Below are 14,008 nucleotides of genomic sequence, written 5' to 3'. Positions count from 1 at the left end.
TCCGACTACCACGGAAAAGATACAATGTCAAAATAAATATCAGATAAAATTTTGCATACGCACAGTATCCATCGCCGTAATGAGCGGTTATCTCTTCGCCAATTCCAATAGGTCTCATTACCCGAAAAGTGATGTACTTGCCCTCACGGAAAAGCTCACAGTTATTCTCGCAATCGTGCTGTATGTATGAGTTAACCGTCTGGATGCTTTAAAATCAAGAAAAGAGCGAAAGCTCACATTAACAAAGCGAGCAGGCCCCAAAAATAGATGGTTCTTCTTCATCTGCCTAGAATGGATGACACTGAAGTCCCTCCTGATATCAGTATTTCTCAGGTCGGTTCGCTTGAGTTCCTTATCCTCTTCTTTAGTAAGATGTGCCATGGATCCTTTTAGCTCTGTGATGACCGCTCCAGGAGCAAGCGGGCGTGTGGCGAGAATACATAATTCTGACTTGCCAGTGCGGTGAGAATACCTGGATGTATGGGCGATTTCGATGGAACCTCCAGGGTGATAAAGCTCAAAGTATCGAGAAGCATGGCTGTGGCGCACACGAGTAAAAATCAATGTTCTAATAAAGAACGAACGCATATACATACGTGGCAAACGCGTTTATCTGCTTCTGGGTGTAAGGTTTGAGGTAATACCGAACTGGCGGAAGGCTAAGATAATTATTTTTGAGTGACATGTGCGTTTTCGTGACGTGAAAAAGGCGACGAACGCAAGAAGTTCGTCAACGGCCTGCCGCACGGTATTCTGAGCAGGACCTTTCGTTGCCACCAGCTATGAATGCGATGACTTGAGCGACATTACGACACATAGAAATATACACAATGGCATTGGAGCGGGAAATGTGTAGAAATACTCACGCGCCGAACGATTTGCAGAAGGTCCTCCACGTTGGTCTTGGGAAGTCTGCGGGAAGGGTCCATTTTGTGCACCAGAAGAGGAACAGTGCCCGTTCCAAGCTTTTCCACCAACAAATGACTGAGAAAGTCGTCGTCCTTGGAGAGGTCGCGCATGTTCATTATTTTGGTGGGTCGCCATGTTACAGAAGCCCCTTTTGTTGAAGAAGAGGAATCATGGCTAGGTGCAGGCGCTGGAGCCATTAATGAGAAAATATTAGCACCTGGAGTGCTGGTGGTAAGGGATGAAAGAGACGATGGCTGGAGGCGACAGGATGACGCGAATTTTCAGTTGGCTCACGGGAAGATCAAGGGAACAAGGTGAGGGACGGGGTTTGCCATGTAACCGAATTCTGCAAAACCTCGGCTTACATAACGAATATCGCTAGCGCTATGTCCACTGCAGTCCACACAGCTGTCAGTGCCACCGGTACATGACATCTTCCAGCCAAGTGACCATCAGCAACCTGCCTTGGGTAACTTAACATCACCCGGAAATTTGTTGGCATGTGAAGCGGAAAATTTCATGGATTGCAGGAAAAAACATAGTTTCGGGAGAGGCATGTCGTCATACACTAGCACATTTCCTATTTTTACGGGCATCACTACATCCTGGTCCTCCACACCTGCATTGCATGCCCCAGGACACCGGTAGGCAATAAAAGCAGCAAAAAATAATATACTCATGCATTGTGAGCGTGCTTCTGCTTGCCTGATCTGAGTTTCCTGAGGTAAAACTAGCGAAAAGGATCAGCATCGCATCATGATTACTACTATCTGAACGTACCTCAAGCTCCTTTCCTTCGAGAATATACCCGTCGGCACGGCCAGACTGACCGGGCCGGCTCGAAATGGCAGCGTACAGGCGACCAGCAGCGAATTGAGATTCCAGAAGAGTGTCGATTTTAGCATCTTTGATTTATAGAGTCAGTACCACGTAGGTTAATGTGTATAATGTGAAACGCACCCTTCTTTCTCTCTTCCAAGTTGCGTTGTGCATGGTTAGAAAGTTTTTTCGCCTCCTCTGTGGGAGCAGCGGTTTGTGCTTTCGCACCCTTCTTCGTTATGGGTTGGGCGTACTACAATATGCAACAGTTCAGTAAAATCAACTCTACAATTAAACCGTGATACGCACGTGAGCTTCATACCATTGCCTGAAAGGAGTAGCATCGACCTGGATGATAGCACTCTTGACCAGGGTGTTGGTACGGACCAACTCGTTGTTGGAAGCGTTGTACACCTTTATCATGCCCCGCATCAACCACCATGGACTTACACTTGAAGGGAAAGACTCACGACGCCGATAAGCCTGGTTTTTTTTGTTACATGTTCAGAAGCCCATGCGAAGTTACCAGATTCAAGTCGGAGAGCGCGGTACTTGATGTTTCCACCACGAACACGCACAGTATGGACACGTTTAACACCAAGCTTAGTGTTAGCGGGTTGACGTCCGAGCTCGAACTTTCTCTTCTTGCGATAATGAGCGCGCTGGGCACCGGTTGCGGAGCGTTTGTGCCGGGATGAACGAGAAATACCTAGTGTAAACAAACGAAGGAGGACGAAGAAGTTAAAATCTTTTTAATGTCATTATACAGAGAGACGAGCAACACTGACCCATATCGGAAAGTCTTGAGGATGGGAGTCTTGAGGTCGCGACAAGGTTTTTGATGATACTTGGGGATTCAAGGTTTGGATGTCTTCAAACTCAGTTCGGCATAATCCGGCACTGCTGTGGCGTCCTATTATGCTCTCTGCCCTCTGCCACTACAGTGCAAGACATTACTGTTGCTTTGTAGGGTATTACTACCAGAAAGACCTGCAGTTTTTTTGCGTGCGTGTTCAGACGTGTGTTAGCAAACAGTTTTTATTCCTTCTGCTGTTCTGGCCGTGCTCCTGAGCTTCAATCAACTACAGCTCCTTCGATATCTCTCTCGATGTGAATACTGAGTGAGTATTGCTTAGTTTTCCTATTTACTTGGCGTCGCTCCTTCAGGGAGTTAGTCTGGCTAATTTCAGTTGTAAAATTAATAGTTTTAGACCACATACCTTACCGCCTGGCCTCTTCGACTTCTACGCGGTAGAAGTCAACGTGTGATGTACCAAGTCAGTGTATCGTTTGCATAGTGCGCGGCCTCCTTGAGCTTGTCTTCATGGGGTTTGTGGCCTTGTTCATATACACTGTTTCGGTTTTTAACGCTCGTTCTTGGGTTATTGCCTGCGTTTGGAATGGCGTCGTCAATCTGATCAGTGGTAAACGGAGCTTCATCTTCATATTCTGTGCTGCAGTCAACGAGGGCGGACATGAACTGTGTACTGGCGCTTCGAAGTTCTCCGGATATATCTCTTTCACAAAGCAATCTTTGATAACGTGGTACTATAAACACGGTCCCACAACAGCTCGATAAGGCTTAACCACGATGATACTGGAAGGATTGCACGTGCAGTGGTAAGCCATGGACAGCTTCAGGTTGATGCAACGAATGGCTTGTCACTTTACGCACACGCATTGCCGCATTGTTTTCGCGAGGCTATGAAGTACAAACGCCCTCTGCCCGCTTGTTATACGGGAGACCTACACAATGTCTTTTGTCGATGCCCGCTCACCTCATGCTTCAGGCATGGCGTGTCCACAATAGGGGCGTATATCTGTCAAGTTGCTCACTGTTTCAGTTCATTTTTCCGTTCTGCTCTTTCGTGCCTCTCCCTATGCCTTCCATACTGACTCTCTGCAAGTTTCGTTTGCAATACCTCCGTCGGCAGAAGCGATCTGAGGTGGTCGCTAATCCAGAAGTCGATGCGGTGCGCAATGCGCTGACACGACTGACAAAAACGACAACCCCTCCCTTTAGAAAGGTCTGTTTTCAACGTTATTCATACACAACATACGCGCAGAAGCAGAAGGATATCGTCAACTTTGACAGGCGTTCGGCACGGAAATGCAGTCATTTCTTCATATTCTTACTCGGTATCTTGCGGAGAAGAAGAAAGGCCAGAATCTGTATGTATATCTCCGAGAAGCGTTCGCTTCTTATCCCCTAATTTTTCATCGTTTGTAGTGAGTGGGATCGTATCAGATCCCCTGCAGAAGGGCAAATAGTTCCCTATGATCGGTTATGCAACTCTGTTGATCCTAAGGCCTTGAACAAGCTTGCCGTATTAAAAGTCAACGGCGGACTTGGTACTTCGATGGGTGAATGCATTGTAATTGGGAATTTTGAAGCTTCTAACCCGTAATTTAGGAATGGCTGGGGCCAAAAGTGCTCTTGTAGTGAAAGACGACATGACTTTCTTAGATCTCACGGTTCGCCAGATTGAGCATCTCAATACTACCCACCAAGTGGATGTTCCCCTGATTTTAATGACTTCATTCAATACATATGAAGACACCCTCCGTATAATTAAGAAGTACGCGAACCAAAAGCAACGCATTACTACTTTCAACCAGTCGAGATACCCAAGGATCTCAAAGGACACCCTTTTACCATGCCCCAAGCATGTAGATGATGACAAGCAACTGTGGTATCCTCCTGGCCACGGAGATTTGTACTGTGCGTTGATGCATTCAGGAGTATTGGATCAGCTTCTGCGCGAAGGCAAAGAGTACTTGTTTGTATCCAACTCCGATAACCTGGGTGCTGTGTATGTGATCCGTTATGTGGTGGAGAGGACTAAAACTTACTGACAATCACGTATCAGCGTCGATCAGGTTATCTTGCAGCACATGATCGATAGCCAAGCTGAATTTCTGATGGAAGTAACAGAAAAGACAAAGGCAGATGTAAAGGTATGATAGATTTATTCCAAGCCGCCGAACACTTCTCACCATTTCAACCAGGGAGGCACTCTCGTCGACTATGATGGATCTATTCGCCTTCTTGAACTTGCGCAGGTTCCATCTGAGCACGTGGAAGACTTTAAATCCAGTAAATTCTAGATCCTATTTCAGTTTACGCTCTTCGTTTACGATTGAACACCTGTAGTGCGAAAATTCAAGATTTTCAACACGAATAACCTGTGGATCAATCTCAAAGGTATGTGGATGCATTTAATTCCATTATATTAGTCTGATTGCCACATTTCGTACCTCTGCTGTGTCAACCAGCTTTGAAGCGAATTCTGGACACTGGGACCATGGACTTAGATATCATCGTCAACCCAAAGGTCACAGACGATGGTCGGTCTGTCATCCAGGTGAATACACTTGTTGTGTCGGCAGTCTCATTTTCCAAATATCACATTTTGATTGATTAGCTCGAAACCGCTGCTGGAGCTGCCATAAAACATTTTCGCAATGCTCACGGTGTCAATGTCCCCCGTTCACGCTTCCTCCCTGTGAAGTCTTGCTCTGACCTCTTTCTCATAAAGAGTGATATATACTCGCTCAAACATGGTCACTTAATCATGAATGAAGAGAGAATGTTTGAGAACATACCAGTAATCAAATTAGGGGACCACTTCAAAAAGGCAATTCTTTACTTATCCGATAAATTGTTGACACTTACCCCTTCAAAGATTCAACAATTCCAAGCACGATTCAAGAATATCCCAAATATCGTTGATCTCGACCATCTTACTGTTACGGGTGATGTTCATTTCGGGCGGAATGTTATTTTGCGCGGAACCGTAATCGGTAAGTATGGATCACCTTCATAATCTACTCTCTAACAGTATCTGCGCACAGTTGTAGCCAATGAAGGACAGAGGATCGAAATACCGGACGGAACTGTGCTGGAGAATCGTGAGTATCGATAACATCCTACGCCTGACTATCTTAACGTGACCAACTAAGGTTTGCTTGCTGGAAATTTCGAAATGACCGTAAATGCCTTTTTGCCTAACGCTCATTCGCCTAATTGACGCGACTTCTGACAACAGGAACTATAATGTGAACGCGCGTATTAAATTTCTCTCGCACAGAAGATCAGCACCTTGCGTGTACGGACCATGTTTCACTGTAAATCTGCTCGCCATGTTTATCATTCTATGTATCTTACTTCCTTCTGGGGCCTAGCTTGTGTACATGAATCTTCTACTTTGTCGTTTATGCAAGAAGCCAACCAAGCTTTGGGTGAGTCTAAAGCACACTCCCCAACTTGGTAATCGATGTGAACTTATGGAATGTAGATCTTGCCCGTCCCTGGCTGCAGGTTCGATGGAACCATAGGTTCCCATGCGATGTCCTGTTGCTGATGGGTCCGTGTTCAAATACTGCGTGAGATGGACATGGCGATTGCCCTTGTACGGAAAAGGCACCCTCTCCACTAGTGCATGACGCAAATAGCTCGATCCGTGACAATGATTATCCCGTATTCTTGACGGCGATAACTGGTAGTTGAAAACGTTTGTCTTGGCAATACAGTGCCTGGCCCTGGGAGAGTTCCAGTTATCGTCGAAAGCAAATTCAGGACCAGCAGTCACGACGATTTTTCCGTTTAGACAGACGGAAAAATCGTTCTGACTGCTGTAGCCAAAATAAATGTAGCGGTGGTATCACATCAATGATAGCAATACCAGTTTACCTGGAATAATAGAATGTAACCTAGGTCGATCATGTAGTTTTTAAGGATTTCAAGAATTAACAAAAGTTTCAAGTTCAAATTTGAGCTTGACAACGCCCGGCATTCGCCCGGAACGGCCAGACTCGAGTAGTCGCAAACAAAGCCAAACTCCCTCCTTCCTCCACATTTCGATTATACCTATGGCTGGTCACGGTGCAGGCCATCGTAAGGAGCTGTAATTTCTTTGTTGCTTCTTTCCGTGCTTATCACAGGTTGAATAGCTTCAGGGTTCAACCCTCATCTCCCTGGATTCAGGTATCAATTCCTCGCAAAAGCCCTTGGGGCTACAATGTGGTTCTTCATATTCTACCGGGCACGGTGCGTCTTTACTTTAGCCATACAAACATTTTCTCATTGTTTTGCGCTTACAGACAAGATGGACCGAAACTTTTGGTATAAATTCTGGGTTTGTATTTGGGGTTTTGCAGCTAATTGTTTCTTGTTTGCAGGGCTGGCGGCATCCTTGGGAAGGCCACGGTCATGAGCACCATGAGCATGCAGAACACCACTAAAGATGTCGTATAGAGCCAGTGTAATATCCGAGCCATTTGATGAACTGCTTCTGAAATACTGTGGGATTCTCGACCCTAAGTCGTCATGATATCCATCAGTTCCACAAGGACATGTCTGTATGGACGGATTCATCCATTCATGCTCGTTGAGAGAGCCAAGATTGACGGAGTCTGGTAAGTGTTTAGTTGGCAATGCATCATGCAGATCATTTGAAGCCGATTTTATGACTCGCCGTGGAGTCGAGCTTTGAGCTTCATAATGTATGCAGTCATGTGACGTTGACGCGTAGTGGTGAACATTAATGAGGTAGACTCTGGTGTACTCAGGTAGTAGTATCGTGTTAATGAGCATGTGTCGAAAGCCCAGCTCGGATTTTGGGAGATTATCGCAAAACTCGATTACAACGTTTCCCTTCGAAAAAAACATAAGAATGTTATTTGATGTTCCACAACTCGTCATCGGGCCGCAGCACTGGCGATGCATCGTCGTGGTACTTTTCACTGAGACTTAGTCGCCGTTCTCAGGCCATCGGGACCATGTCAGGTCACCATCGCCACTGAAAAGCTCTTTCTTGTAATTTACCTCATCGGTTTCCTTCCAATTTCTCAGTTCTACCTGACACGAATCAGTGACCCTCAAGTTCATGAAACATGCGTACAAATTTGCCAGCCTTGTTGCCCAAGGGCTTGAACGCGCCATCGTCATGTAGGACTCTTGTTAATGGTCTTCGTCTCGCATGGATAGCGGTCGTGCTCTGGGGTGAAGTCGGTGTATTTTTCTATAATCTGAGAAGCTGCGATTGGCCTGACCGATTACAAGTAAGCCGTCATAACAGTAGACTGTCAGACTTGCTCACCATGGATGTATGCAAAGCCGGAATCGCCTGACCTCCGCTCTGCGCATATACTCGTCGTCGCCGATCCGCAGGTCCTCGATCACAGGTCCTATCCAGAACGCGGTCTTGTCCTCACCATGCTCTCGCAGTTCATCGCTGACCTCAATCTCCGCAAGAGCTGGCGCGTGACGATGCACCGACTGCGCCCACATGCGGTCGTTTTTCTTGGAGATATGATGGATGGGGGGCGCACCGACATGGACGATGACGAGTGAGTCTTTACTCATGGCTCGAGGCGGAAGCCATGTCGTAGTATGACAGAAGTTGTTACTCCTTATCCCGTGTTCAGGTATGAAGCATATTATGAACGTTTTCGCAGTATATTCGCTCTGGATTACGTACCGCTTCCCGTGTACTACCTTCCAGGCAACCATGATATTGGGTACGTATCCCCTTTGTTCTCGGTTTCTAACTTTCATCGATTGACATGTTCTAGGCTAGGTAAATCAGACACCTTTTCTCCGGATGCCGTGAAACGATATGTATCGCATTTTGGCCCTCTCAATCAACGGTTTTCTGTAGGGAATCATACCATTATGCTCATCGATGCACCTTCACTTGTTCAGGAAGACTACAAGCGAGTACAGCGTGGATACAGTTTTGAGGATTGGCCAAATGTAATAGACGGCCCTCTCGAGTTCGTGAAGCGTTACAAGTCTGGTGAGCCTTGTTGTCTAGTCTCAGAAACTGTCTGCCCCTTGTTAACACATATGGAAGAGGAACACAATAGCCCAGTTATATTATTTAGTCATATACCTCTTGCGCGGCCTCCCAATACAAATTGCGGCCCACTTCGCGAAAAGGGTACAATCCGTCAAGGAACTGGCCTGGGGTATCAGAACACGCTCACAGAGCCAGCCACGAACTATTTGTTGAAGTCTCTTAGACCTACACTCATACTAAGGTAAGTGATATATGCGGGTGCCTCACGGATTAGAACTTTATTTGAATACAGTGGCGATGATCATGATTATTGTGAATATGCACACACACTACCACTTCTCGACGGTTCCTCGTCAGTTGAATCGGCGAAAGAAGTATCTGTCAAATCCTTTTCCATGGCTATGGGGATCCGTCGCCCTGGGTTTCAGCTCCTTTCTTTAACGTCCACGGTGACACCCGACAACATGGTGCAAATACCGAATGGACCTCCGCAGGACGTACCATGTTTGCTCCCCAATCAGCTGGGCGTGTATTTATACGCCTACGTGCCATTCATCGTTTTCTCGCTTCTTGCACTATTCTTATCCAACATAAGACGGACCTCTGCACGTGAATCATATCGAACATCGTCATACATGCGCACACAAAATAGGTCAAGGAGTCCTCGTGGCCGCTCAGCTAGCGAAGAATTTGGTAATGGTAATGTGAACCACGTCAATGGTAACATCGAGCTATCTCGCCGGCTGTCTTCCAGAGACGACGTGAAAGACGTTGATATACATGTACACGAGCGCGATCACGACGCCTACGTTCTAGCACCGCAGACAGAGAGGCAGCACGGTGGAGAGCGTCGCAAACGTTCGTGGTCGCTGACGTTCACGCTTTGCGGCCAGCTACGACGTCTTACTGTGGGTCCTCTGCCGCATTTCTGCGGCCAGGGTGATGATGTAAGGGGACGAAATGAGGTGGAGCTACCCCCACGCGAGGAACAGGGTTTGTTCAGGGGGTTCTCAAGGGACGTGTTGGACGTGGCATGGCCTGCGGTAAGCATGTTCGGTATAGTGGCGTGGTGGGCTTGGAAATGAAAACCATAGGGTGCTGAGCCGCTAGTGCTTGGCAGAGCTATCTGATTTGTGGTTTGAAGCACCTGGTTTGGTATTAGTTTGGGATGGCACTCGGACACGTTGTCTTTTATTACAGGTGATGCTACTCGCACTTGGTCTTTTCTTTAATGCTTTATTATTGTTTCACGTTTGTGTATTTCCTTTCAGGTCTTTCTGGAAATAATGACAATAGAGGATTGATTAAAAATTCTCAGCTATCAGAACAGTGAGCTTCAGACCTGCAGAGGTGACTCGTTGGTGACGTGATTAAGTTGGAGCTATGGTCCAAGGATAAGAAAATGATAGGAAGAAGTAACAAGATGCAAGGTGATGCGTCTACAGGTCTGGATGGAGGTAAGTCCATAACTAAGTATAGAGAAGGACTTCCTTCACTGGGACGGAACAAGAGAGAGAGAAACTCTATTAGAGAGTTGGAGTAGAGATCTTGCGCTGCTGAGCGTCGTCGAAAGGCCAGGGATAACGGAGTTGCCTTGTCTGGCGTGAAGGTACATGATAGGGTCATAAACGCCTCCCTGTGAATCAGGTCGGACCTGGAAGTGTTGGAGGTACGGTAGATGTCACATTGCCAGTCTTGCAGGGAATTGGAACCTTTGCAGTGCGGCGAATCGACGGTCGAACAGCTAGAATGACCGGTCGTTCTGTCAGTCAAAGACAAGGAACTGGGAACGTACCTTGGGGGCGGCCGCTTGTAGTGGTCTAGGTACCTCTGGAGGCTTGAAGACTGTGCATAGCATGAAGAGGCTATCCCCCGGGAGTATGTTAGACTGTCCAGTTAATGATGGAGAATCACTGACAGACGGCAAAATCTGTCGGACCGAGACCTTTGAATATGCGGATGCTGTAGAGCAAAAGGCTAGATCCGCAACGTCCGTGCGGGCGGCGGCGAAACCAATGTGGAATATGTGCATCTTGAGGCGTGCTTTGAAGAGAGAAAAGAAAGAAAAAAAGAAAGGGTGTGTGGAAGAGACGAAGGAAGGTGTGGTTATAACATAAGACGATAAGGAGATAACTTCGGAAAAGGAGTGGAAGGGCTGCACTGCCATGTCGATAAGGTGTACGTATCAGAAATAAGGCGAGCGAAGACCAGAGGTACAAGTGATCCGAGTGCCAGTCCAGCCCGATATGTCCAATACCTTTAAAAAGTTGGATACATATGCTCGTTATAAAACCCTAAGCACGCCAGCGTGGCAGACATCAGCTCCACCCAATCGCTGTTCTGCGGGCACGTTCGTAGCAAACGAATATAGCGAGTAATAGCAATCGCTTCTCTGCTCTCCGTCTCCGTCCTTTCTTCGCCCTCAAATACCCTCGTGTCCCCTCGCTACCTCTCTCTCTTACTCTCACCCCACTGACAACCATTTCGTGATTCGAACCCCGTCCTCTTTTGCCTTACCGCTGAGCTCATTGGAAGAAGGTTCGGACTTGTCCGCAGCTCTCCACATCCATATTAATATTGATCTCAGCTCCGAGCCCATCACAAACATCTCCAGCTCCTCCTCTTTTCTCGCCATCCCCCCACACAACAGATACCCATCCCAAGGCGAGCAATTCATATCTACAGCTGCAGTTCGTTAATCTAATCTTGTTTTTTCAACAGCAATATGTCTATGTTAGCGTCTCGCGCAGACACCGTCAATGCCCATGCCCGCGGCAGCAGCGTTGACTTCAAGACAGCCACCACCGGCGTGGCTGCAAAGGCCATGCGCAACGAGATAAGCCATCTCGTCAGCACTATTGATGATCCAGCCACCAAGAAGGTATGTCAAGCCTTGTTTAACACGTGTTCCCCCATACCAATCAGCACACCAGGCTTTCGACGTTGAGATGCAATCTTTCTTCTACTTGTTTACTCGTTATCTCTCGGAACGTGCCAGAAGCATACCTCTGTGCGTATATGCCTCTTTTGTTCACCCGCCCGCAGCCTGATAATCCGACAATGTGTTAAGTGACTGGGATCGCATCAAGTCTCCCGCCAATGACCAAATCGTACTCTATGACACTCTCACCATGCCCAAGGACCGTAGCAACCTGAACAAGCTTGCCGTTCTCAAGGTCAATGGGGGTCTCGGTACTTCTATGGGTATGTCATTCTCCATTGTCGTTCCCTACTCCTCTTAATGATTCTGTATCGTAGGTATGACTGGCGCCAAGAGTGCACTCGAAGTCAAGGACGACATGACCTTCCTTGACCTGACAGTGCAGCAGATCGAGCATCTCAACACAACCAACAATGTTGATGTCCCACTAATACTCATGACCTCCTTCAATACGCACGAGGATACCCTGCGTATCATCAAGAAGTATGCAAACCAGCAATTGAGCATAACGACATTCAACCAGTCCCGTTACCCTCGTATAGACAAGGAGACGCTGCTCCCCTGTCCCAAGCGTGCAGAGGACGACAAGAAGCAGTGGTACCCACCTGGTCACGGTGATCTCTACAACGCGTTGATGCACTCGGGTGTATTGGACCAATTGCTGTCCGAAGGCAAGGAATATCTTTTTGTGTCCAATTCGGATAACTTGGGTGCTGTGTACGTATCTATATATTCGAGAAGAGAGCAAGTTATTCATTCTGTGCTACTCTGGGTAGGGTCGACGAGAAGATCCTTCAACACATGATTGACTCCCAAGCTGACTTCTTGATGGAAGTCACCGATAAGACCAAGGCTGATATCAAGGTATATGTGACCGTCTTTCTGTGATTCACCCAGATGACGTGATGCTTTATTATACAGGGTGGTACTCTTATTGATTATAACGGTTCGATACGTCTCCTTGAAATCGCCCAAGTGCCCTCCGAGCATGTAGAGGACTTCAAGTCAGGTAAGTAGTGTCTTTGTATCGTTGTCATGGTCTTTCTAAACATGGCAATTTACCCAGTTCGCAAGTTCAAGATATTTAACACCAACAATCTTTGGATAAACCTCAAAGGTTTGTATTATTTGCTTTCTCAGCACGGTACATGACTTGACAGACGTACGCAGCTCTCAAGCACATTATGGAAACAGAGGGAATGGAACTTGAAATCATCATTAACCCAAAGACCAACGACGACGGTCAAGCAGTCATCCAGGTAGGTATCGTCACAGCACGATATATATAATGCTCGGCGGCTGAACTATTTGTATTTGATTTTCAGCTCGAGACTGCCGCTGGAGCAGCGGTCAAGCATTTCAAGAACGCACATGGTGTCAACGTTCCTCGAAGCCGCTTCTTGCCTGTTAAGAGTTGCTCAGATCTGCTGTTGATCAAGAGTGACATTTACTCGCTGGACCATGGTCATCTTGTGATGAATGAGAACAGGATGTTCCAGAATATACCTGTGATCAAGCTTGGTGACCACTTCAAGAAGGTTAGTCTGATCAAGTGGGATTTGGCACAGGCTTGAGTGACGCTTGTATTTTCAGATCCAACAATTCCAAAAGCGTTTCAAGAAGATTCCCAAGATTCTTGAGCTTGACCATTTGACTGTCACTGGAGACGTCAACTTTGGACGGAATGTCACCCTACGCGGAACTGTCATTGGTGCTTACCTTTCCTTAAAATCCACTGAGATGGAGCTTATTTATAATTCGCGTTGTAGTCGTTGCCAATGAGGGACAAAGAATCGACATTCCTGATGGATGTATCTTGGAGAACAGTATGTCTTTTGTTCATCTTGCGTCTCCCCGCAGTCTAATTCCTGACTCTTCCCCTAGGGCTATTGTCTGGAAACTTGAACATGACCGTAGGTTTCGTCCTATCTGAACAGAAGTTGGCCTCTAATGACAACCTAAACGCAGGAACTCTGATGGATCGTTTTCCTCATATATTTTCCACTCGGACTCTTGAGGCGAGCGTAGAGCCAACTGAAAAAAAAACAGGACAATATATATATATACAACATAGACGAGAGCGTTTTTTCAAGTTCTGTCTTCCAGTTTTGTGTTTTCTGTCTGTGGTTTCTTTCCGCTTTGTGACCGCATCTCCATTCTAATTCTCTCCAGAGTGCTAGTAATAACCTGTTGGGTCTCTTCTACGTTTACGTTTACTTTTATTATTTAGCGAGCCGTCACCGTCAATTCTTTGGGTATTTCAATGTTACGAATGTCTGGATTACCGTGACTTGTGCAATTGAGAACATCGACATGAGATGGATGTCATTGCTCAACTATGAGCTATTGACACCACATCAGGCTCACGGAGCATGGCGAGCATGGGACTAGTGCCGTGGATATTGGACACTGTTACACGTCCTTTGACTTTGAAACCAAGATGCTCATATATCGCAAGCTAAGAATAAATGTGAATAGTATAATTTGTATAGTTGAAAGGATGCTCGCATTTTTTGTCGTTGTGGTCTCCAAAGAC

General features: G+C 46.6%; 4 protein-coding genes across 4 annotated transcripts; 3 read left to right on the top strand and 1 right to left on the bottom strand.

The window, feature by feature from the left end:
- Positions 1-1,325: 1,325 nt before the first annotated feature.
- Positions 1,326-2,539, bottom strand: SERLADRAFT_387784 (uncharacterized protein; the record flags this gene model as incomplete). The annotated part of the gene is made up of 6 exons (XM_007317655.1): positions 1,326-1,639; positions 1,690-1,814; positions 1,870-1,981; positions 2,038-2,142; positions 2,199-2,437; positions 2,517-2,539. 6 exons carry the CDS (start codon positions 2,518-2,520, stop codon positions 1,586-1,588), a joined length of 639 nt encoding a protein of 212 aa, XP_007317717.1.
- An 887-nt stretch (positions 2,540-3,426) lies between these two features.
- Positions 3,427-6,149, top strand: SERLADRAFT_355774 (uncharacterized protein; the record flags this gene model as incomplete). The annotated part of the gene is made up of 13 exons (XM_007317654.1): positions 3,427-3,900; positions 3,959-4,092; positions 4,142-4,541; positions 4,599-4,686; positions 4,738-4,825; positions 4,883-4,933; positions 5,005-5,093; positions 5,154-5,532; positions 5,584-5,640; positions 5,692-5,720; positions 5,778-5,856; positions 5,914-5,970; positions 6,027-6,149. 11 exons carry the CDS (start codon positions 3,839-3,841, stop codon positions 5,784-5,786), a joined length of 1,386 nt encoding a protein of 461 aa, XP_007317716.1.
- Positions 6,150-7,623: 1,474 nt separating this feature from the next.
- SERLADRAFT_437324 (uncharacterized protein) lies at positions 7,624-9,661 on the top strand (the record flags this gene model as incomplete). The annotated part of the gene is made up of 7 exons (XM_007317653.1): positions 7,624-7,791; positions 7,847-8,079; positions 8,158-8,250; positions 8,305-8,528; positions 8,586-8,772; positions 8,824-9,574; positions 9,626-9,661. 7 exons carry the CDS (start codon positions 7,624-7,626, stop codon positions 9,659-9,661), a joined length of 1,692 nt encoding a protein of 563 aa, XP_007317715.1.
- A 1,072-nt stretch (positions 9,662-10,733) lies between these two features.
- SERLADRAFT_361197 (uncharacterized protein) lies at positions 10,734-13,757 on the top strand (the record flags this gene model as incomplete). Its single annotated transcript, XM_007317652.1, has 14 exons — positions 10,734-11,069; positions 11,119-11,195; positions 11,253-11,412; positions 11,465-11,541; positions 11,602-11,735; positions 11,790-12,189; positions 12,249-12,336; positions 12,394-12,481; positions 12,539-12,589; positions 12,643-12,731; positions 12,798-13,010; positions 13,066-13,183; positions 13,242-13,298; positions 13,357-13,757. The coding sequence occupies 12 exons, from the start codon at positions 11,257-11,259 to the stop codon at positions 13,632-13,634; spliced, it is 1,749 nt and encodes a 582-aa protein (XP_007317714.1).
- Positions 13,758-14,008: the final 251 nt, after the last annotated feature.

The sequence above is a fragment of the Serpula lacrymans genome, assembly GCF_000218685.1.
Source record: "Serpula lacrymans var. lacrymans S7.9 unplaced genomic scaffold SERLAscaffold_6, whole genome shotgun sequence".
Taxonomy (NCBI): Eukaryota; Fungi; Basidiomycota; class Agaricomycetes; order Boletales; family Serpulaceae; genus Serpula; species Serpula lacrymans.
Note: the sequence above shows the minus strand (reverse complement) of the source record. Positions and strands in the feature narration are given on the sequence as shown.